The sequence below is a fragment of the Delphinapterus leucas genome, chromosome 6 (genome assembly GCF_059928025.1).
Source record: "Delphinapterus leucas isolate spDelLeu-1000000601 "Yukka" chromosome 6, BTC_Dleu_Yukka2, whole genome shotgun sequence".
In the NCBI taxonomy this organism is placed as follows: Eukaryota; Metazoa; Chordata; class Mammalia; order Artiodactyla; family Monodontidae; genus Delphinapterus; species Delphinapterus leucas.
Genome location: NC_143134.1, coordinates 58,940,309 through 58,964,688, shown reverse-complemented (window position 1 = coordinate 58,964,688; position 24,380 = coordinate 58,940,309). Strand labels below are relative to the sequence as shown.

At 38.2% G+C, this 24,380-nt stretch overlaps 1 protein-coding gene across 2 annotated transcripts in view; it reads left to right on the top strand.

Annotated features, from left to right (window-relative positions):
* The first annotated feature begins 12,752 nt into the window (after positions 1 to 12,752).
* CNTLN (centlein) overlaps positions 12,753 to 24,380 on the top strand; it is a 334,860-nt gene continuing 323,232 nt past the window's right edge. Inside the window, exons 1-2 of one of the 2 annotated variants that reach the window (XM_022573778.2) lie at positions 12,753 to 13,536; positions 22,824 to 22,912. In XM_022573778.2, coding sequence (XP_022429486.2) covers positions 13,177 to 13,536; positions 22,824 to 22,912 — 449 coding nt within the window. In that variant the 5' untranslated portion in view covers positions 12,753 to 13,176. The remainder of the gene's footprint in view (positions 13,537 to 22,823; positions 22,913 to 24,380) is intronic. The other variant, XM_022573774.2, reaches the window with a different exon arrangement.

Sequence of the window (24,380 nt, the reverse complement as noted above, 5' to 3'; positions counted from 1 at the left end):
AATTTAGGGCATAGGAACAAATCAAATGACACAAAACAAATGTCATGTAAAACAATTATTGAATGCTGTAAGCAAGCAAACAGGTTTATGGGTCTCAGAATTGACTCTGACTTACTGTAAACTCAGGAGGATATACAAAAGCTAAGTCAAAGAGAAAATGATCAGTGCACATGATCATAAAAGAAAGGCCAGGTTTTATATAACTGCCACATCATGAAGTAATTTCAATCATATTACAAACATTTAATTACTATTTTTCCTAGTATAACAATAAGCCTATAATGACTACCTCTTGCACACTATTTGTTACTCTGTTTAGACTAGCCAATAATTACAGGAGGCAAAATTTCACCCAACATGTTAAAGTTGTCCATCTGCCCTGCTTCTGGAAAGTACCAAAGCCAAAAATGTCTACACAGCCCTTGTAATATCATATAGTTTTCTGTAATTTTGCACATGTACAGCAGAGGGCACTAATATAATTTTAGTAGTTGGACCTGATGGGAGTAGTTATCTGTGATTCTGGGATTCACCAGAAGTAGTAAACTAGAAAGTCTTTCTCATCTTCATCAGTGAATAGTTTCCTACTATCTAAATAGGGAAATTCTTTGCATGAAATTTACTTAAATTTTATAGCTAAAGGGCCATAATAATAGAAAGTTAACGTTGATTATTCCCTAAGAAATCAACAACACAATGAGTGATCTTTGAACATCATAAACCAGCTTCCTCAGAAGACCAATAACACTCCATCAACCTCTCTCCCACTTCCTCTTGCTCTCACATAGCTACACTCACCTAACTACATCTTCTTCCAAAGCACTGTCCCAGAAATCTAAAAGTGAAAAAACTTGTGGCTATGTTAGCAGCTTTTTATGATACAGTTGAAGCATTGTCTGATCGTAATGATCTCCACAAGGTGATGGAAACTTACAGACAAGTGGAAAGACCAACAATTAGCTGTTGTGAAAGAGTGAGAAAGTTAACTGAAATCATACTCAAATATGTTGTTTCACCACAGAGAGGGAGAACAGATGGTCATACAGTTTTGTGTTCTTCATTTTCTAGGTAAAGTTAATAGAATAATTGCTATTCTTAGCAAAGTATGAAGTATGTAGAGAAAACAGTCACTTGTTTTACAAATTTAAATGTGATAGATGTATGGGCTTTGCTTTCCGGCAGATTGCCATATCCCTCTTTCCCCCCCGCAAATACCCTGGTGCAAGCCACCATCATCTCTTGCTTGAACTGGTTGTCCTGCTTCTATTCCCCTTTTCCTAACCCCACGTTCCATTCTCCCCGCAACAGAGTGGTCTGTTTTTTTTTTAATTAAAAAAATTTTTTTTAAACATCTTTATTGTAGTATACAATACTACAATGTTGTGTTAGTTTCTGCTGTATAACAAAGTGAATCAGCTATATGTATACATATATCCCAATATCCCCTCCCTCTTGTGTCTCCCTCCCACCCTCCTTATCCCACCCTTCTAGGAGGTCACAAAGCACGGAGCTGATCCCCCTGTGCGATGCAGCTGCTTCCCACTAGCTATCAATTTTACATTTGGTAGTGTATATATGTCAGTGGCACTCTCTCATTTCATCCCAGCTTACCCTTCCCCCTCTCCGTGTCCTTAAGTCCATTGTCCACGTCTGCGTCTTTATTCCTGTCCTGCCCCTAGGTTCTTCAGAACCTTTTTTTTTTTTTTTTTAGATTCCATATACATGTGTTAGCATACGGTACTTGTTTTTCTCTGACTTACTTCACTCTGTATTACAGACTCTAGGTCCATTCACCTCACAACAAATAACTCAATTTCATTTCTTTTTATGGCTGAGCAATATTCCATTGTATATATGTGCCACATCTTCTTTATCCATTCATCTGTTGATGGACACTTAGGTTGCTTCCATATCCTGGCTATTGTAAATAGAGCTGCAATGAACATTGTGGTACATGACCCCTTTTGAATTATGGTTTTCTCAGGGTATATGCCCAGTAGTGAGATTGCTGGACCATATGGTAGATGTATTTTTAGTTTTTTAAGGAAGCTCCATACTCTTCTCCATAGTGGCCGTATCAATTTACATTCCCACCAACAGTGCAAGAGGGTTCCCTTTCATCCACACCCTCTCCAGCATTTATTGTTTGTAGATTTTTTGATCATGGCCATTCTGAGCAGTGTGAAGTGATACCTCATTATAGTTTTGATTTGCATTTCTCTAATAATTAATGATGTTGAGCAACCTTTCATGTGTTTGTTGGCAATCTGTATATCTTCTTTGGAGAAAAGTCTACTTAGGTCTTCTGCCCATTTTTGGATTGGGTTGTTTGTTTTTTTGACATTGAGCTGCATGAGCTGCTTGTGTATTTGGGAGATTAATCCTTTGTCAGTTGCTTTGTTTGCAAATATTTTCTCCCATTCTGAGGGCTGTCTTTTCATCTTGTTAATGGTTTCCTTTGCTGTGCAAAAGCTTTTAAGTTTCATTAGGTCCGATTTGTTTAATTTTGTTTTTATTTCCGTTACTCTAGGAGGTGGGTGGGTCAAAGGATCTTGCTGTGATTTATGTCATAGAGTGTTCTGCTTATGTTTTCCTCTAAGAGTTCTACAGTGTCTGGCCTTACATTTAGGTGTCTAATCCATTTTGAGTTTATTTTTGTGTGTGGTGTTAGGGAGTGTTCTAATTTCATTCTTTCATATGTAGCTGTCCAGTTTTCCCAGCACCACTTATTGAAGAAGCTGTCTTTTCTCCATTGTATATTCTTGCCTCTTTTATCAAAGATAAGGTGACCATATATGTGTAGGTTTATCTCTGGTTTTTCTACCCTGTTCCATTGATCTGTATTTGTGCCAGTACCATACTGTCTTGGTCTGATATGAGAATTGTTACTCCAGCTTTCTTTTGATTTCCATTTGCATGGAATATCTTTTTCCATACCCTCACTTTCAGTCTGTTTGTATCCCTAGGTCTGAAGTGGGTCCCTTGTAGATAGCATATATACATGTCTTGTTTTTGTATCTGTTCAGCCAGTCTATGTCTTTTGGTTGGAGCATTTAATCCATTTACAATTAAGGTAATTATCGAAATGTATGTTCCTATTACCATTTTCTTAATTGTACTGGGTTTGTTATTGTAGGTCTTTTTCTTCTCTTGTGTTTCTTGCCTAGAGAAGTTCCTTTAGCATTTGTTGTAAAGCTGGTCTCGTGGTGCTGAACTCTCTCAGCTTTTGCTTGTCTGTAAAGCTTTTAATTTCTCTGTCAAATCTGAATGAGATCCTTGCTGGGTAGAGTAATCTTGGTTGTAGGTTTTTCCCTTTCATCACTTTAAATATGTCCTGCCACTCCCTTCTGGCTTGCAGAGTTTCTGCTGAAAGATCAGCTGTTAACCTTATGGGGATTCCCTTGTATGTTATTTGTTGCTTTTCCCTTGCTGCTTTTAATATTTTTTCTTTGTATTTAATTTTTCATAGTTTGATCAATATGTGTCTTGGCGTGTTTCTCCTTGGATTTATCCTGTATGGGACTCTCTGCACCTCCTGGATTTGACTGACTATTTCCTTTCCCATATTCGGGAAGTTTTCAACTATAATCTCTTCAAATATTTTCTCAGTCCCTTTGTTTTTCTCTTCTTCTTCTGGGATCCCTATAATTCGAATGTTGGTGCATTTAATTTTGTCCCAGAGGTCTCTGAGACTGTCCTCAATTCTTTTCATTCTTTTTTCTTTATTCTTCTCTGTGGTAGTTATTTCTACTATTTTATCTTCCAGGTCACTTATCCGTCCTTCTGCCTCAGTTATTCTGCTATTGATTCCTTCTAGAGAATTTTTAATTTCACTTATTCTGTTGTTCATCATTGTTTGTTTGCTCTTTAGTTCTATGTTTTTAGTTAAATGTTTCTTGCATTTTCTCCATTCTATTTCCAAGATTTTGGATCATCTTTACTATCATTTTTCTGAATTCTTTTTTAGGTACACTGCCTATTTCCTCTTCATTTGTTTCGTCTGGTGGGTTTTTACTTTGCTTCTTTATCTGTGGAGTATTTCTCTGTCTTCTCTTTTGCTTAACTTACTGTGTTTGGGGTCTCCTTTTTGCAGACTGCATGTTCGTAGTTCCCGTTGTTTTTGGTCTCTGCTCCCAGTGGATAAGGTTGGTTCAGTGGGTTGTGTAGGCTTCCTGGTAGAGGGGAATGGTGCCTATGTTCTGGTGGCTGAGGCTGGATCTTGTCTTTCTGGTGGGCAGGATGACATCTGGTGGTGTGTTTTGGGGTGTCTGTGAACTTAGTATGATTTTAGGCAGCCTCTCTGCTAATGGGTGGGGTTGTGTTCCTGTCTTGCTAGTTGTTTGGCATGCGGTGTCCAGCACTGGAGCTTGCTGGTTGGTGAGTGGAGCTGGGTCTTAGTGTTGAGATGGAGATCTCTGGGAGAGCTCTCGCCCATTGATATTACGTGGGGCCAGGAGGTCTCTGGTGGACCAGTGTCCTGAACTCAGCTCTCCCACCTCAGAGGCTCAGGCCTGACATCCAGCCGGAGCACCAAGACCCTGTCAGCGATGTGGATTTAATCTGGAGAAAAGTCATTTCTAAGCCATCAAGTCTAACCAGCAGTTCTCAGTGGAGGACTCAAAAAAAATTTTTTTTTTGATGTGGACCATTTTTATAGTCTTTATTGAATTTGTTACAATATTGCTTCTGCTTTATGTTTTGGTTTCTTGACCCCGAGGATGTGGGATCTTAGCTCCCTGACCAGTGACCAAACCAACCCCCCTGCACTGGAAGGCAAAATTTTAACCACTGGATCGCCAGGGAAGTCCCAGAGTGGTCTTTTATTAATATAATGAATTCACATCTGTCCTCTGCTTTAAAATCCTTGAGGTCTTAGAACAAAATTCAAATTCCTTTCTTCATCTTACACCACATATCCTTTCACTCTAACTCCTGTCATAGTTGTGTCGTCTCTGATTTTAGAACACACCAAGCAACTTTGTTCCTCAGGGCTTTGCATTTGCCATTCACACTCCAAACTTTCTAAATCGTTGTTTTCTTCTCATCTTTCAGGTTTCTGCTTAAATTATACCTCTCAGAGTGGGCTTTCCTAGTCAACCTAAAAAATTAGTCCTTACCCAGATACTCTCTGTCTCATCACACTTTCTTTCCTTTCTAACACTTATTGCACTCTCTATCTTGTTGTTGTTGCTTTTAAAGTTGTTTACGTTTTTGTCATTGCCTTTCCCCATTTTGAGTTCCACAAATGTAGGGATTGGTTTACCTTTTCCCTTCTGTATCTCCCATGCTAAGCCTGTAGTGCATAATAGGTAGTACTCCATACATAATTTGACTCACTAATTAGATCATTGTGAGATATATTTTGCATTCCAGAAGCAATGCCTGGCATGATTTAAAAAAAATTTTTTAACAGCTTAACTTATGTTCTTTTTTTCAAACCAGATTGATTCTCAGTCAGCTGCATATTAGACTCACTTGGGGAGCTTTAAAAAAAAAACAACACCTGGGCCCCACACCACAGCCATTAAATCAGAATCTCTGGGGATGGGACGCAGGTATTATTATTTGAAAAGATCCTTTAGTTGATTCTAACCTAAAGCCAGCATGGGAAAAGCTATTATTAACTATTGTTCCCTTTTCTTTAAACTCCAGATCAGCTCATTTGTTACTCCATTAATATCTTTTAGTATGATTCCTTTTCAAATGATTTCTTTAAGAAATGTTCCTGGGGAGATCAGGGTCCCTTTGTGGCTCTTATCAAATGCTTTATAAAAACCACTTCAAACTTGGAGTTTACTTATGGATCACAAAACTTGTTCCTTAGCCATGTAGATACTTTAATCTACTTGGGAATGGGCTTCTTTGGGATAACAGACATTTCCTGGGAAATAGTTTATATGGATGTGTCAACCTATGAAGCACAGCAGTATTTGGATTTTACTCATAAGCTTTTGCTTTTTATTCCTACTTTCACTTTCCCTGTTGTCTGATAACCTCCCAGATATGTGCTTGGTGTGCTTCCTACTCAATCGAAAGAACTATCATTTGCTTAAACGTTCCTTATTGGAAATGCTTTCCCTGACCACTCTGCCTAAAATGGGGCTCAACCACTGCCTTCACTCACTCTTCCCTTTCCTTGCTTTATTTCTGTTTACATAACTTTTCACTAATTAACAAGTATAGTTACTTGTCTATGATGTATTTTCTCCTACTAGAATATAAAGTCCATAAAAGCCAGGATAATGACTATTCAGGGCTATATCCCTAGCAGTGTTCAGTAAGTATTTGTTGAAAAAATGAAGGAATGAATGAACAGTGTCTGGCAAGGGTCCCCCAAATTTAATTTCATTTTCTCTCTTTCTTCCCTTTATTATCCCATGGAATTTTGCTATATCAGGAAACATGATTTGGGGGAAAAAATGTTGGCAGCACAGGAACCATTTTAATAATTTAACAGTCTCATTTTTCCCCAGTAGTAGTTAGCATGCATGTGATCTATTTATATCTTATTTTAATCTTGGTAAGATACCCATAAAAATATTTCCTGTTCATAGCAAAGCAATGCTCCACTAATGTGAGATATAATTAACAACCATAAGGAATGTCTGGTAATTGCTGAAGACAGACTTTCTTTGGCTTATAGGGAGCTAGTTGAGAGACATTTCTCAAGTGCTTCCTTTGTAAGGGCGTTGTGATAGGTATCATGAGAGGTACAGAAAAAAGAGAGTTATCTTCTGCCTTCTAAATGTTCTAAATGTAAGAATAATAAAATTATGGATGCAAAATGTAAAATAGATGCAAAATGAAAACTGAAAAATAATATCTTGGGGGATCCCCCCCCCATTAGATAAAGTGGCCTAAAACTTCTGGAAACCATGTTTTAATGCAGAATGTGAAGTCAGTAAAAGAAAGTACATGCATTCACTTTGGTGCTTGTCTGTTCAGAAGCCCTGTACTTTTTCTTTTTTTTTCCTTAAGATTTATTTCGTTTTTGGCTGCGTTGCGTCTTCCTTGTGATGCGTGGGCTTATTGTGATGGCTTCTCTTGTTGCAGAGCATGGGCTCTAGGTGCACAGGCTTCAGTAGTTGCAGCACGCGGGCTCAGTAGTTGTGGCTCATGGGCTCTAGAGTGCAGGCTCAGTAGCTGTGGTGCCCAGGCTTAATTGTTCCATGGCATGTGGGATCTTCCCAGACCAGGGACCGAACCCGGGTCCCCTGCATTGGTAGGCGGATTCTTAACCACTGCTCCACCAGGGATGTCCCAGCCCTGTACTCTTTATCTAACTCTTGCCTAGATTCTGTTCCCTCTTCTTTATAACATGTGATTTCCCTTTTCCTCCTTTATGGACTTGTAAGTTAGAGTAACATCCAACCAGCTGCCATGTGAACAACACAAGGGTTGTTACTTTAACTCATTTATTGGGTATAACAAGATGCTATTTACACTCTGTCCCAGGTGTTGCTTATTAGACTACATTGGCTTCTTGGGCTGGACACCTTCTGTTTGCCTCTCCACCTCGTCTCTTGATGTTTTTTTCGCCCTGCTCTGTGTCCTGCTGGGCTGCCATGTAAAAACTGGTTGAGTTCAGCCAGTAGGGAGCATGGGAGGAGATGGGCCTGAGGGAAGAGAGTGAAGTTTGAGGATTTGTTCCCCTGGCTTCCTGTCTCTTGAGTCTGTGTCTTTCACCAGGTAGCTCGCTGTACACAGCCCTTTCTGTCTCCTTGTTCCAATAGCTGCTCATTCCCCTCACCCTTTCAAGTTTAGGGTGATAAAATCTCCCACCCTTTGATTAGTATTGAGGTACTACACTATCCCTTGTGCTATCTCTAGATCCTACCCTTACCTTTGTAATTAGTCTGTATTTTAACTGGTCCTCAAATTACTCTATGTGAGTTACCATCAACTTCCTACTGGGACTCTGATCAGCTTGCCAAGCAGGAAGAGAATCAGAGCCTGGAAATTCCAACCGTCTATTCACATGATTTGTTGGCTCCCCATGGCAGCCAGCCTCCATCCTTAGGTTCTTTCCAAAAGTCAACTCATTAACGTAAAAAGACACATTTAGGAAATTACAAGGGTTTTACGTGCTCTGTGCCAGAAACGGGGATGGGGACAAAAACTAAATATGTACTTCTTATTATAAATCACAGTATCACAAAAGGCAAAATGCCACTGTGTGTGTGTGAGTGTATGCACATAAGCCTATATGCTATGATAGTGTATGAACACTGTTATAGGGAATAGATAAGCATCATCAAGACAGAGATGTTAAACCAGATCACTGGCAATGGAAGAAGAAGACCTTCATGTTTGGAGTGAAGGCAGAGAAGAAAAATAGGTGGAAGAGTTGGAGTACTTTTTCAATATTGCCTTGAGGGTAAAGAAAATCCACATAAAATACCAAGGACCATGGTTCTATCATCGCCTCTCTTAGGGAAGAGGAAACTGAAACACAGATGAGAAAGCTGAAAAAAATAGTGTTGTCTCATTCTAGCCATGTGTTAAAACAAAGAGCCTAAACTGTGAAACCTTGTGTATTGAATCAGTGGAACTCCTCAGGGAATTTGGGATTGTATTCCAAACTTCACCTAGCTAAGTAAACTGATAACAGTTACTCAGAACAACAGCACATGGCTTATTTTTTTCTCTAGAACAACACCCACACTGAAAGTTAGGACTTAATGGAGATAAGTTTAGAAAAGCCTATTAGTAAGGAAAGAAAAGACAGTTATTTAAACAGTTTTGGACTGTTATGTAATCATTGAAGATGAAAATGGAAGATGAAGTTCTGTTGTTGTAGCTCTGTAAGGTCATCCTTTTTGAACTGCAGGAAAATCACATGGGACAACTGGAACTGATGATGCCATCCTTAGATACCTATGATCTTGACCTAGAACACTCTCAGGACTGATCAATAGTTGCCAGGCATCACTCGAACAAAATTGTATTACAGTCTTCCTTCAGTATCCTTGAGGGATTTGTTCCAGGACCCCCCTGGATACCAAAATCCGCTGGTGCTCAAATTCTTTGTATTAAATAAAGTTGAATTGCATATAACCTATGCACATAGTCCCGTATACTTTAAATCATTTCTAGATTACTTGTAATGCCTAATACAATGTAGATGCTATGTAAATAGTTGCTGGCATGTGGCAAATTCAAGTTTTTCTCTTTGGAATTTTCTCAAAATTTTTTTCTGAATAGTTTTGATCCATGTTTGGTTGAATCTGCAGTGTGGAACCCATGGATACAAAGGCCAACAGTAATTACAAGTACAAAACAATTTTCTTGGTTTACTCTTAACTCCTGGATTGCAGTTTGTCCACAGTAGACTGACATGATATGTCTACTGCTGATTCAAGTGCCACAATGGCACATTCTAGCTTGTGGGATTATCTTTTTTTTTTTTTTGCTGTACACGGGCCTCTCACTGCTGTGGCCTCTCCCGTTGTGGAGCACAGGCTCTGGATGCGCAGGCTCAGTGGCCATGGCTCAAGGGCCCAGCTGCTCCGCGGCATGTGGGATCTTCCCAGACCAGGGCACGAACCCGTGTCCCCTGCATCGGCAGGTGGACTCTCAACCACTGCGCCACCAGGGAAGCCCTGGGATTATCTTTTAATGTTGAAGGAGTGGCAATAGGCTATTCTTGATTTAGATCCCTAGAATATGGAAAGAACCTTAAAATTGAGATAAATGTCAAAATGATATGAAAGAAATCTATGATATTTAATGTCTTACCAATACCTAATAGTGGCTTTAGCTTTAACAATTAAATCCATTGCCCAAATAAAGAGTATACCAAATTGGTAAAGGAGAAATAAACATGTCTTAAAATTTGGCATTCTTTCTGAAAAACAAGAAACATAAAGGCTGAGAAAGTGCTAACACATTTTTCTCTTTTTAAATAGAAGTTAGATTTAAATTTTTAAAATTAAAGTGAGAGATGCAATTTAAATGCCATATTAATTTGCACATTTCCCTCATTTTTCCCAATATTTCAACTATACAATGGTGATATAGATAGAATCGTGTGTTTCTGTAGTTTAATATACTTCATCCTCAGCAGACTTTATTATGCATTTCTGAAGAACAGAAATCATCACTTTTAAATGTTTGAACAGAAAATTGCACAGGAGAAACACTTGATTGTTTTGGACATTTTTATTTAGGTATTATTTCAGATCTTTAACTTATCTTTCTGAGTTACAGGTGTTAATATACAGTATTTCACACATTTCTGTCATTTTCGCAAGTAACTAATGCAAGAAAGAACTTCCTATGTATGTTTCTGAAAATGTGCTAGTTTCAGTTCTTGAAAATTGTCTGTCAGTAAAGAACTGTTAACAACTCAATAACAAAAAGACAAACAACCCATTTAATAAGTGGACAGAGGACTTGAATTGACATTTCTCCAAAGAAATAAACAAATATCTAACAAGCACATGAAAAGATGATAAATGTCATTAGTCCTTAGGGAAATGCAAATCAAAACCACAATGAGACACTATTTCCCACTCAATAGTATAACCAATATAAAAAAGGAAAATGACAAGTGTTTGTGAGGATGCAGAGAAATTGGAATTCTCATACATTGCTGGTGGGAATGTAAATGGGACAGCTACTGTGGAAAACAGGTGGTTCTTCAGTAAGTTAAACATAGAATTACCAAATGACCCAACAATTTCACTCCTAGGTATATACACAAAATATTTGAAAATAGGTGTTCAAATAGTAACCTGTATGTGAATGTTCATAGTAGCTCTATTCATAATAGGCAAGATGTGGAAACAACCAAAATGCCATGAATGGATGAATGGATAAACAAATTGTGGTATATCCATAAAACGGAATATTATTCAGCTATGAAAAAGAATGAAGTACTGATACATGCTAAAAATTGAATGAAGCTTGAAAACATGCTAAGTGAAAGGAGCCAGACATAAAAGGCCACATGCTGAATGGCTTCATTTAGATGAAATATGCAGAATGGGCAAAACTATAGATACAAAGCAGATTGGTAGTTACCTGGGGCAGGCTTGGGAGATAGCAGAAATGGAAAGTAACTGTTTAATAAGTAAGGGTTTTTGGTTTGGGGTGCTGAAAATGTTCTGGAACTAGATAGTGGTGATTGTTGCCTAACATTTTGAATGTACTTAACAACTTTGGATTGTTCTTTATTTGCAGCCACTTAAGTGGCTATAATAAATTTTGTGTTATGTGTATTTTAGTGCCAAAAAAAATTTTTAAAATTGTCTACCTAGTCATAGATTCAGATATTATCCTTCTTTTCAGTCAAATATGTTTATTTATCCATTGTACATAATAGAAGAGACTCCACTACTTTTCAAAAGAATTTTTCTATTTATTTTTCATTTTAGATGAAATGATGCCCTTCTGAGTGAGTACCAAATAGCCATTGAAAATGTACATTCGCATTGATTTCATGGCAAATATGTGAGTCATGTGATTAGAATTCCCATAGTCTTAAACCCAACAAAGTCTCATGTGCTATCAGACCTAACGCTGTATTTCAAGAGACAGGTATGGAGTAAGGGTAGGGATCAAAGGATGGGTTTTAGAGTTAAGTGGATCTGTATTCTAGGTTTAATACCAGATGTGGGACTTCAGACAAGGTAGAGTAATTTTTTAAATCTCAGTTTTCTCACTAGTAAAATGGGGATAATAACATCTATTTTACCCTCATGTTGTGAGAATTGAATGAGTACATATATGAAAAGTAGTTATCACTGGACTCAGCATATAGTAAATGTTCAATATGGTAGCTACTTTTAAGACAGGCTTATATGTACTTTTTCTAGTGTAATCCTTTTATAAATTTTATTAAATATTCACCTTCAGTGGGAAGAAAGCACAAGCATCCTGCCTCAGCAGAATTCTGACTGGGAGAGTGTCTTTTGTTTTTTTAAACATCTTTATTGGAGTATAACTGCTTTTCAATGTTGTGTTAGTTTCCGCTGTATAACAAAGTGAATCATCTATATGTATACATATATCCCCATATCCCCTAGGGAGGGTGTCTTTTGATGTGCTGAGTAGATTCTGGCACAAAGCGGTAATTTTGATTAAGTGAAGAGGTCATCAGTTAAAACGGTCACCTCCCTATTTCCACAGTCCTCCTTACCCCATCTCAGCTCTCCAAGTACTCTGGAAACTTTTCCGCAGAGGACAGCGATCTAGCTTTCGGTAGAACTCGAGTGCTAGCTCAATGCGCATCTCCTTACTAAACTCATCACGAGTAGGACGTGTTTTAATGACAGAAAAAGAGGTTATTCAAAGTTTATAAAGAAAGAAAGCCGGAAGGAAGGAAGGAAAAAAGAAGAAAAAGAGAGGATGAACAATAAAGAGAGTTGGTCTTGTTTCTTTAACCACGCTCCAAATTACTGGCTTCAAATTAGTCCAAGGATCCAAACTGTGGGAATGCGGGTCACACTCACTCTGATACGCAGCCAACTGCGTAAAGAAGCTGACATAAAACTCAAAGGAAGTCCTGACTCTTGCAAAAGACAAAGGGTGCACAAAAGATCATAATTCAAATGGGAAACCTGCCCGCTAGTCCCAGCTCAGCCCAAGGCTTTCTTTCGACATCAGTCAGTTGGTTGTCAGCTGTACGTCAAGCAGTTTTGCTAAAGGGTTTGAAGAAAACACTTAAGTGTAGAACTTATTCCCTGATCCTCAAGGAGTTTACAACAGCGCTGGAGGGATTAGCCCTATAACTACAGGGCGGTCAATGAAACGTGACAAACGAGTTGGCAGGGGCCTTGAAGGCAGAGGAATTCACAGTTAGGGATCATTTGGGGGTAGGGGCTTGTCAAGGAAGTCTTTAAGAAGTGGGATGTAAGCTAGGCGCAAAGCGGCGGGTAGGGTTTTAGGCGTGCGGGAAGCCGTGACGTTGCAGGTTAAGGACTGACCAGGGCACGCGGGGGTGGTGCGCGGGGCGGAGCCGCCTGACTCCTCGGGCCACGGCGCGTGCGCCGCTAACGCTCGCCCCGGGCGCGCGGCCCGTGGGAAGCCAGCCAGGACCCGCGAGCGCGAAACGCCGCGCGCCAAGGCGGGAAAAGTCGGGCGCATGCGCAGCTCGGAGCTTCGGGCTCGCTAGGACGGGGAAGGGGAGGAGGAGTTTCCTAGAGGGAACTTGACCCGTTAGTAGCCGCGGCCATGGCGGCGCGCTTGCCGCCCTCACAGCTCCCTCCGCCCGCCGCGCGACAGTTGGGGCCCGGGTCCCCACGTGTTGGGCTGGGAGCTGTGGCACACGAAGTGCTAAGCGACACTTCGGGTCTTGCGGGCGCAGCGCGGGAGGGCGTCATGGACAAAAGCGATTTACCCCGGCGGGGCGAAGAAGGGTCAGAGGGCCAGCGAGGGCCAGGGAGGACAGCTGCGGCTCAGTCTCCCCTCCACAGCGCGCCCATGGGGTCCATGCGACTAGAGGGCATCTCGGTAGAGGAGGCGATGGTGACCCGGACGCAGCTGCTGGAGGAAGAGCTGAGCAGCGTAAAGGAGGAGCTGGCCCTGTGTCAGGTATCGAGGTGGCCGCCGGTCTTTCCCCTCCACAGCCGGGCCGGGGCCGGTGGGGAAGTGCGCCCGTCTCCTTCTGTCTTCGGCTGCGTAGCTGCGCGGGTTTGGGACCCACCCACCTCCGCCCGGCGGCGCCCGGTGCCGGCTCCCACACCCAGCCTGGCCCGCAGCTCTGGGCTGAGGGAGGCGGCCTCGCCCGGCTCGCCGACCTCGGGCTCCCGCCCTTCTCCGGACAGTGGGCGGGCAGGGTCGGCCAAGGCGCCCTGGGTTTGGTTGACCTCACTTGGATCCCACCAAAACGCGCAGTCGCACCCCTACCGCCCCCAAGCCCAAGGTCTGTGTCGTGACTGTAGTGGTACTTGGTGCAGCAGGAGTGCAATCCCTGAGTTGAAATGTGGAACGGGAAAGTGGAAACACTCTTATTGAAATAAAACCCATGGATGAAGGAGCCTGTTTTTAATTGTCAAACCCACACTTGCCCTTGTTCTTAAGTAAAACTTAAGTTGTTAAAACAGACCAATAATTTTTAGGGAGTCTCAGGCTGGGAATTTTCATTCACAGTAGATGATGCTTAATATTTATTAACCAACTATGTTAATTCCATACTTCTGGAGAGAGAAATCTCATTTTCATCTTGCCTGGGAAAAGCATTTACTAAATCAATTGCTTTAACATTACTTTCCTGTTATTTGTAGAGTTCGTATATACCAAAGATGGCTTGACTACTCATGTTCAGAAAGATTTGATTTTCCTTTATAGTTTTGCATCCTTACCACCATCTCTTCTCCGAATTTACCAGAACCTTTAACAGGGTTGGGTGACTAAATGTTGGGAATTCACTCAACAGTAGATCTTTGAGTCACTCTGTCTTCAAGACAGAACCAATTAAGAACTGCTAAACAACAAGGTAACTTTATAAACAATATCATAAGTTTAGATTAATAAAAATTCCTGAAGTTCATTCTCATAATTCTATTGGATTCTTTTGCAGGATTTTACTGATTGAGTCAAGGATGTAAAAACACAGCAGTCTTGTTCAAATTGAATATGTCTTTGCTTAAACAAGTTGGGGAGGTATTATGTGACTGCCTCCTTTTGACTTTCCATTCTCTGTTCTTCACTGGGTAAGGAGCAAAGGGATAAATAAAAGACACCAAGGAATTAAAGCGTTTTGTCATCTCAGTCTTCACCTTTGGGTAGTTTAAAGATGTGAATCCATGATAAAGGGCTTTGTTACTTTGGCAAGTCCTAATCTAAGATGCTATTTGCCCATATCTTCTACACCCTTTCTCCGCTACCCCTTACTCTGTATTTACCATAGTTATGCCCTGAGCTGGATAAGGAACTAAGATGTTTAGTTTTGTGACTGACTTGATTAAGAAATCAGTCTGTTGGAAACAGCCCAATGACCCTCTTCCCCCAATCCTTTAACTATTATATTCTTTCAAAATGGGACTACGGAAGATGTAAGAATTGAGATGGTCATAGGTAGCCTAGAACAATGGTTCCTGAGATTTTATAGTACTGACACTGTTAGATTATCATAGGTATTCCAGTAATGTGAGATGAGGTTGGCACTATCCCATACCATAAAACTTCAGTCAAATCATACTCCTGCTTTTGGGGAAATTTGGGAGACATAATAATTGAATTGTTTTATAAAAAGCATTTAAGTAATTAAACATTCACTTTTACATTTTTAAAATTAGTTCTTCCACTTATATATTAAGCTAGAAATCACAGTACCCAAGAATACATAGTATTAACCCCTGTGTTTTCCACAGCTCTCAAAAATTGTACCCAAGATAAGAAATTCATTTTACATGTCAACCTAGTAAGTAGACACACATACACATGCATATAATTTCAGAAAGAATATTTACCCTGTGTGTCCTGAACTCTGATGTTTTCTTTTAAAATCTATTATTTAAGAAAGTGCTGCTAATATCTACTAAATTAATTTCACAGCCCAGTAATGGGTAAAATGCACAGTTTGGGAAAAAGAACCCCACTAATTAATTAGTCTCTGGTCATAAGTTGCAGCTTCATTTAAATTAGTTGGTTTTCTCCCACGTTTAACTTACAGGAATTCAATTATATGTGCTTGGTGAAGAAAAAGAAAGTGATTCCATGTACCATTCCAGTCCATTGGAATGACTCAGAATAAGCATGTAATAGAAAACAATCTCTGTTTCAACTGTTTCTCTTAATATGAGTATCTCATCCTACTCTATGTGATTGTGATATTTAAACTTTTTTTCGTATGGCCCCAGGTTAGCAAGCAACATACACATACTTAGAAGAAGAAAAAGTGGTTGATTTCAGCGTGGGAAGAAAAGTTGTCCGTATTGGATTTACTGAGAATAGGTTAGCTTCCAAATCTAGCATTTTCTAAGGAACTTTCAAAGGTACTCCAAAGATCAATTTCAGGTTCATGACAGTCACGCTTTATTCACTGATTTAGAACCTAACTTCACCATACTCTTAATTTTGATTTTGTATTTCAAGATTGTGGTCTATTTGTGACCAAGAATGGGGTTGTCGGTATGTGTATGTGCACATTTTTTACCACTTTTAGAATATCAGATGAGAAAAAGTTATGTATGTGTAATGTATATATGTATAGACACACACACAGGTGTACACACACACACAAATTTATGTATATCTCAAACCATATTTCTCATTTTAGTCACAGCCAAAAATATTTACTAAACCTATATACCAATTTCAGGTAAAGATATATTATGGCATTTAAATGAAATATACGTGCATTACTCCAACTTTCATGATGAAATTAACTTTCATGATGTATGTGATGTTGGAATTAAGAGTATATAACTAGAGAAATCAACCAGTTACATTTTTTAGTAGACATTTAGGTGTGTTGAAACCTTGTCCAGTCATTCACAAAGAAAAAACAAAATTGAGGGACTTTCCTGGCAGTCCAGTGGTTAAGACTCTACGCTTCCACTGCAGGGGGTGCAGGTTTGATCCCTGGTGAGAAAACTAGGACCCTGCATGCGGTGCAGCACGGTCAAAAAAAGAAAAAAAATTTGAGAACATGTTGTATAATTAGAATTCTCACTGTTGTTAGAAGCTGTATTCTAATAGATGAATCTTTTTGTACAGTTATTTTTCATAATGATAATTTAGTGAGTGGCTAGTTTGTGTCATACTTTGTAATTAAACTCTTTCCATTGTTTTCTTTGAGTTCTGGTAGGAAATTAATTTGTTTAAATATAGAAAATAGTTTTCATATGTTTGTTGAATTCATTCCTGCAGTAGAGGTCAATCGAGGGCCTATTATGTTGGCATATACTAAACTAGGTGGTGGGAGAGTAGGTACCCAGTGAAAAAGATAATTTTGTGTGTCTGTGTCTGTAAAGTTGATGTTTATTTCCATGTTGATAAGTGAAAGTCAAAGCCAATCCACTGCTAAGATAACTCAGACCCAAATCTTTGGGCATTTAGTCAGCTCTCATTGGCTGAGTTTAATAAACTTTGTGAGAAGGAGTAGTATTTTTAAATTTATATTTTAAATTATTTGATTCTGTGTGGAAGTTTTGTAGTAAGAATAAGGTATTTTATAATGAGTAATATTTAAGGATTTTTACTTTTGAAAAGAACATTTTAAGTGCCCAAAGGAAAGGAAAATATAAAGATAATATGGTTGGTAGTAGTTAGTTTCCTTGCTTTAATAATGTGTGGAATAGTTTGGAAACTAGTTTTGTGTTTTTTGGGGGCTTTGTTTCTTTTTGTATATGAAGGAGCGTCTTTTTAATAATTAGAGGTATAATCCACATTGAAGATTATATAGCATTTAAATAACTAAAAAACTTACAAAAACTAATACATATTGTACAATAGTCCCACAATCCATTTGTAGCATTTTATTGCTCACAAAAGAACTTCTTTTTTCTCAAGTCAAGTATCACTTATACATTTGAGTATTTTTAGGTGACAAAATCTGAATACCATTGCTGATCATAAATTAATAACAAAAGAAATTAATAACTGAAGTTTAATAGAGAAATTTGGAAATTAGAAAGTTCTCCCCCTAGTGACTTCTGGGTATAAATTGTAGTTATAAATTAACAATAGACTGTTTCTGGAGGAGTCTTTTCTTCTGGTTGCTTTTTTTTCTGGCCTCTATGATAAAAACAATTTAAGGAGAGTTTGTTGTTACTTTCTCCTTGGTGGGGATTAAAGAGGAGATGTGAAATAACCATTAACCATAACAATAGCAAAAAGAAAGAGAAAAAAATGTATAAATTAATATGTAAAGATTTTTATCATCAGATATTTATTGATTTCTTACTTTGTCCTTCTAACTGTATTAGAGCTAAGTCCTTTATTAGTAAGTCACACTTACTTAAGCTGGAGTAACTCAGTTATTTTGTAAATGTTGAAAACCTACTTTTTTTTAAGTTTTTACTTTTGTTAACCTTTCTTGCTTAGTATTTTAGGTAGAGGAGTTGAGGTGAAAAATACATGTGACTCTTTACTATTTTTTTTTAACATCTTTATTGGAGTATAACTGCTTTACAATGGTGTGTTAGTTTCTGCTGTATAACAAAGTGAATCAGCTATATGTATACATATATCCCCATATCCCCTCCCTCTTGCGTCTCCCTCCCACCCTCCCTATCGTACCCTTCTCGGTGGACACAAAGCACTGAGCTGATCTCCCTGTGCTATGTGGCTCCTTCTCACTAGCTATCTGTTTTACATTTGGTAGTGTATATATGTCCATGCCACTGTCTCACTTCGTCCCAGCTTACCCTTCCCCCTCCCTGTGTCCTCAAGTTTATTCTCTACATCTGCGTCTTTATTCCAATCCTGCCCCTAGGTTCTTCAGAACCTTTTTTTTTTTTTTTTTTGCGGTACACGGGCCTCTCACTGCTGTGGCCTCTCCCGTTGCGGAGCACAGGCTCTGGACGCACAGGCTCAGCGGCCATGGCTCACGGGCCCAGCCACTCCGCGGCATGTGGGATCCTCCCGGACTGGGGCACGAACCCATGTCCCCTGCATCGGCAGGCGGACTCTCAACCACTGCGCCACCAGTGAAGCCCCCCCCCCCTTTTTTTTTTTTTAGATTCCTTATATATGGGTTAGCATATGGTATTTGTTTTTCTCTTTCTGACTTACTTCACTCTGTATGACAGACTCTGGCTCCATCCACTTCACTACAAATAACTGAGTTTTGTTTCTTTTTATGGCTGATATTCCATTGTGTATATGTGCCACATCTTCTTTATCCATTCATCTGTCGATGGACACTTAGATTGCTTCCATGTCCTGGCTATTGTAAATAGAGCTACAGTGAACATTGTGGTACATGACTCTTTTTGAATTATGGTTTTCTCAGGGTATATGCCCAGTAGTGGGATTGCTGGGTCATATGGTAGTTCTATTTTTAGTTTTTTAAGGAACCTCCATACTGTTCTCCATAGTGGCTGTATCAATTTACATTCCCACCAACAGTGCAAGAGGGTTCCCTTTTCTCCACACCCTCTCTAGCATTTATTGTTTGTAGATTTTTTGATGATGGCCATTCTGACTGGTGTGAGGTGATACCTCATTGTAGTTTTGATTTGCATTCCTCTAATGATTAGTGATGTTCAGCATCCTTTCATGTGGTTGTTGGCAATCTCTATATCCTCTTTGGAGAAAAGTCTATTTAGGTCTTCTGCCCATTTTTGGATTGGGTTGTTTGTTTTTTTGATATTGAGCTGCATGACCTGCCTGTATATTTTGGAGATTAATTGTTTTGTCAGTTGTTTCATTTGCAAATATTTTCTCCCACTCTGAGGGTTGTCTTTTCGTCTTGTTTATGGTTTCCTTTTCTGTGCAAAAGCTTTTAAGTTTCATTAGGTCCCATTTGTTTATTTTTGTTTATATTTCCATTTCTCTAGGAGGTGGGTCAAAAAAGATCTTGCTGTGATTATGTCATAGAGTGTTCTGCCTGTGTTTTTCTCTAAGAGTTTTATAGTGTCTGGCCTTACATTTAGGTCTTTAATCCATTTTGAGTTTATTTTTGTGTATGGTGTTAGGAAGTATTCTAATTTCATTCTTCTGCATGTATCTAGCCATTTTCCCCAGCACCACTTATTAAAGAGGCTGTCTATTCTCCACTGTATATTCTTGCCTTCTTTATCAAAAATAAGGTGACCATATGTGCATGGGTTTATCTTTGGACTTTCTGTCCTGTTCCATTGATCTATATTTCTGTTTTTGTGCGGGTACCATACTGTCTTGATTAATGTAGCTTTGTAGTATAGTGTGAAGTCAGGGAGCCTGATTCCTCCAGCTCCATTTCTCTTTCTCAAGATTGCTTTGGCTATTTGGGGTCTTTTGTGTTTCCATACAAATTGTGAAATTTTTTGTTCTAGTTCTGTGAAAAATGCCATTTGTAGTTTGATAGAGATTGCATTGAATCTGTAGATTGCTTTGGATAGTATAGTAATTTTCACAATGTTGATTCTTCCAGTCCAAGAACATGGTATATCTCTCCATCTGTTTGTATCATCTTTAATTTCTTTCATCAGTGTCTTATAGTTTTCTGCATACAGGTCTTTTGTCTCCTTAGGTTTATTCCTAGGTATTTTATTCTTTTTGTTGCATTGGTAAGTGGGAGTATTTCATTAATTTTCTTTCAGATTTTTCATCATTAGTGTATAGGAATACAAGACATTTCTGTGCATTAATTTTGTATCCTGCTACTTTCCAAATTCACTGATTAGCTCTAATAGTTTTCTGGTAGCATCTTTAGGATTCTCTATAGTATCATGTCCTCTGCAAACAGTGACAGTTTTACTTCTTCTTTTCCGATTTGGATTCCTTTTATTTCTTTTTCTTCTCTGATTGCTGGGGCTAAAACTTCCAAAACTATGTTGAATAATAGTGGTGAGAGTGGGCAACCTTGTCTTGTTCCTGATCTTAGTGGCAATGATTTCAGTTTTTCACCATTGAGAACAGTGTTGGCTGTTGGTTTGTCATATGTGGCCTTTTTATATTGAGGTAAGTTCCCTCTGTGCCTATTTTCTGGAGGGTTTTTATCATAAATGGGTGTTGAATTTTGTTGGAAGCTTTTTCTGCATCTATTGAGATGATGGTATGGTTTTTTTCCTTCAATTTGTTAATATGGTTTATCACATTGATTGATTTGCATATGTTAAAGAATCCTTGCATTCCTGGGCTAAACCCCACGTGATCACGGTGTATGATCCTTTAAATGTGCTGTTGGATTCTGTTTGCTAGTAGTTTGTTGAGGATTTTTGTATCTCTGTTCATCAGTGATATTGGTCTGTAGTTTTCTTTTTTTGTTACTCTTTTGTTTTGAAGCAAGCTATAAGATAAATCTCCAGATAACATTGGTTTCAGGGATTTTGTAGTTTCATCAACATACCTTTTAAAAGAGCACATAATGTTACATAGTTTAACTTTTCCTTCACCAGAGGTTTATGACATGTAATTTCTCTATATATTGACATTTCTTGTCCTTAACTGAAATCACTTTAATACCTAAATGCTGAATTCTTGCTTCTAAAAGATAAAGTATGACATATAAGAATAGTTAGGTAAGGTAGTACTTTGCAGCACTCCGGCTGTCAAAAGTCTTTAAAAAACAGTCAAACAAAATGAAAGATTTGAACATTAAAAACTGAAAACATAAAAATTTCAGAAGTAAGTATGGGTAAATATATTTCCAATCTTGGAGTAGAGAAGGCCTTTTTCTAACTTGTAGAAGAAAACCATAAGCCATAATGAAAAAGATAAGTTTGAATATATAAAATAATAACTACCTTTTCCCAAAAAATCTCCATCATAAATAAAGTCAAATAAGCAACAACATACTGGGAACAAATAATTGTAACACATTTGGTAGACTTAAGTCCAATTTTAAGGTTTCCAATGACATTTCTTATATTTAATTGGCAGAACTCAGTCACAGAGCCCATAGGCAAGAGAGGCCAGTCTTAGTTGGCAGCAAAGATCAAAAATGGTTTCTGTTACTAAGAGGAAGGGGAGAATGGATGATGTCACAGAAGTAAAACCAAACAAATAAACTACCAAACAAATATAGTATTATAAAATGAAATGTGATTTGAAAAAAAAAATTAAACAGGGTAAGGGGTTACCAGAGATTTGTAGTATTATAAAATGAAATGTGATTTGAAAAAAAAAATTAAACAGGGTAAGGGGTTACCAGAGATTTGTGGGTTTTGGTGGCTATAAATATAGTAGTTAGGGAAGACTTCTCTTCTCTTGAAGAGGTAACATTTAAACAAAGACCTGAGCGACATGAGGTAATAATGTACATGAAAATCTGGTAGATTGTATATTTAAAAGGACCTGGTACAAGTAGAGCCAGAAGGTCCCTGTGAACAAGAGGGTGAGTGATAGATGAGGCTGGAGGGCCAGATGTGTAGGGTCATGTGGCCTTGGTAGAGTTTGGATTGTTTTTCTAATCTGATGGAAATCCACTGGACGATTTTGAGCTGTAAGGAACCCAGGGGACCATTGTAGGGAGCTAGGCAAGCGGTGGAGTTGACTCATAGTAAGATGGTGGATAGTACTTGTTCCACTTGTACTAGGTAGAAGTGTTCAGAATTGGGATATATTTTGTAGGTAAGGCTAATAGGATTTACTAATGGTTTGGATATGAAATGTGAAGAAAGAGAGCAACCAAGATTGACTCCTAGATCTTAAGTTTTTAAACAATAAGTAGGTGGTGGTGTCATTTACTGAGATGCAGAGAGGGCAGGTTTGTGAGAGGGTAGGAAGTCAAAAACTTTATTCTGGATAAATTAACTTTGAGATGCCTATTAAGAATTGACAATATAGAGGACCTTGAAAAATGATTTTAGCATTATGGTGGGGAGGGAAGTCTGACTGGAGGAGGTTACAGAGTGAATGGGGAGTGAGGAAGAAGAGACCATGATTGTAGTCAGCTGTTTCAAGGAATTTTGCTGAAAAGGGCAGCTGAAAATGGAGCAATAGTTAGAGGACAGTCTCATTTTGGAACAAATTTACCTTGATATTCAGCCCTTCAGCATTTGCGCCCTCAAATGTGAGTAGGAGAAATAGTAAAATAAATGTGGGTTACCAGTGTAAGAACTTTTTAAAATAAAGCTTTCCCGTTATACTTTTCAAGAATCTGTTTTATAGTTATAGAACTAGGGATCAAGTAATTACGTTTTTCATTTTTTAATTTAATGCAGTATCTTGCCTTCTCTGCTGTAGCTACAAAGCAATGAATTTAAAATGTCTTTTATTTCTTTAAGGCTGATAAAGAATTCGTATGGTCTTTGTGGAAACGTCTCCAGGTGACAAACCCAGATCTCACGCAAGCAATCAGTTTGGTTGTGGAAAGGTGAGTTTCCAAGTTATTTTTTTCATCAGTATTTAGTTTGTTGAATTTGTTTTTCTTCATTATTAAAATTAACACTTGGCATTAATCCCCTGAAGAGATTCATTTGATTTCCAAAGGAATGTTGAGCATGATATTATAATTACTGGATTTATTTCAAGGTGTGTCAGTTTGCTAAGTACAGCTAGGCCTTATCTTCTCATATTCTGACATATTTGGGAAGTTTGCAGGTAAGAGAGACACTTTGTGTGTATGTGTTTGTCTGTGTGTGTATATATTTTAAGCTCTTACTACTCAACTTTAAAAATTGGAGAAGTTCCTGTTGTTTGACTTCAGAGACTGACCCTGTAGGCAACTTCCTAGACATGATCCTTCCTAGACATGGCTCAGTTTTCCCCTAAGATAATTGCAGTGTGTACTTGAGAGCCTGGGTTGACCTTGCCAGAGTAGAGTAAGTGTTCTGGAATAGGTTGAGAGATTTCTGTATTACCCTGGAGGGGATGCCCAGTCATTTAACTATAGATTATTGGGCCTCTCCTTGGTCATTAGAAACAGTGGAGTGATGCTGGGTACTTCTTATCAAACATTTGGTATACAGTAGTCTCATGACACGTAGATAGCAATTAAAACACTTGCTTTCCTATTAAATGGATATCATTATATTTCCTAAATGAGAAGCTAAGCATATGGTTGCCTTTTCTTTTTTTTAATTGGAATTATGATTATATAATCTGAATATCAGTTTTTGATAACTTGAAGTATATTCACCTTTGGAGTCGCTAGCCCTGGGATCATTCTAATATTGTCTGGAATTTGACTTTGAAAAATCTATGATACATACCCATGGCTAATTTTACCATCCTTGGTTATCGTGAAATCTTAAAACAGAATAATTAGTTTCTTCTCATGGTCTTGTATGTCTAATTCATCAATGAGATTTTCCTTTTGATGATCAGAATTAAGTATTTTGTTGAAGTACCCCTATTAGTTCCTCAGTCATTCTAGAGATTAAATGTGATCACTCTTAGTTTTACTGTTTTTTAGCAGAATAGGACTTCAGAAGATATATTCTTGGGATTTCTTTTGTCATTTCTGTGATTCTTTCATTATCCTCCTCTCCTTATAGTTGTATACATTTTTCAACTTTCTAATTTGTTTATTTTTTACAACTTTCTAAAGTGATTCTTAATTTTCCCTTTACTCTTGGTTGAGACAGAACCAAATAATAAATTATTGTTAGGTCATCTTTCTCATTCTTTAAGATTTTTATTTTTCACATTTTATAATATACATAATATACGGTCACATAAAAGTATATCAACAATTTATAAATAAATATACACATATATTTTGGGGTGGGTACTCAAAAGCCTTTTGCTCATAAGATATGTAATGGAAAATTTTGGAGATTACTGCTTTACAGCTATAATCTTGAAAATTTAATGTGCATAAGGTATACTTGGAAAATTTC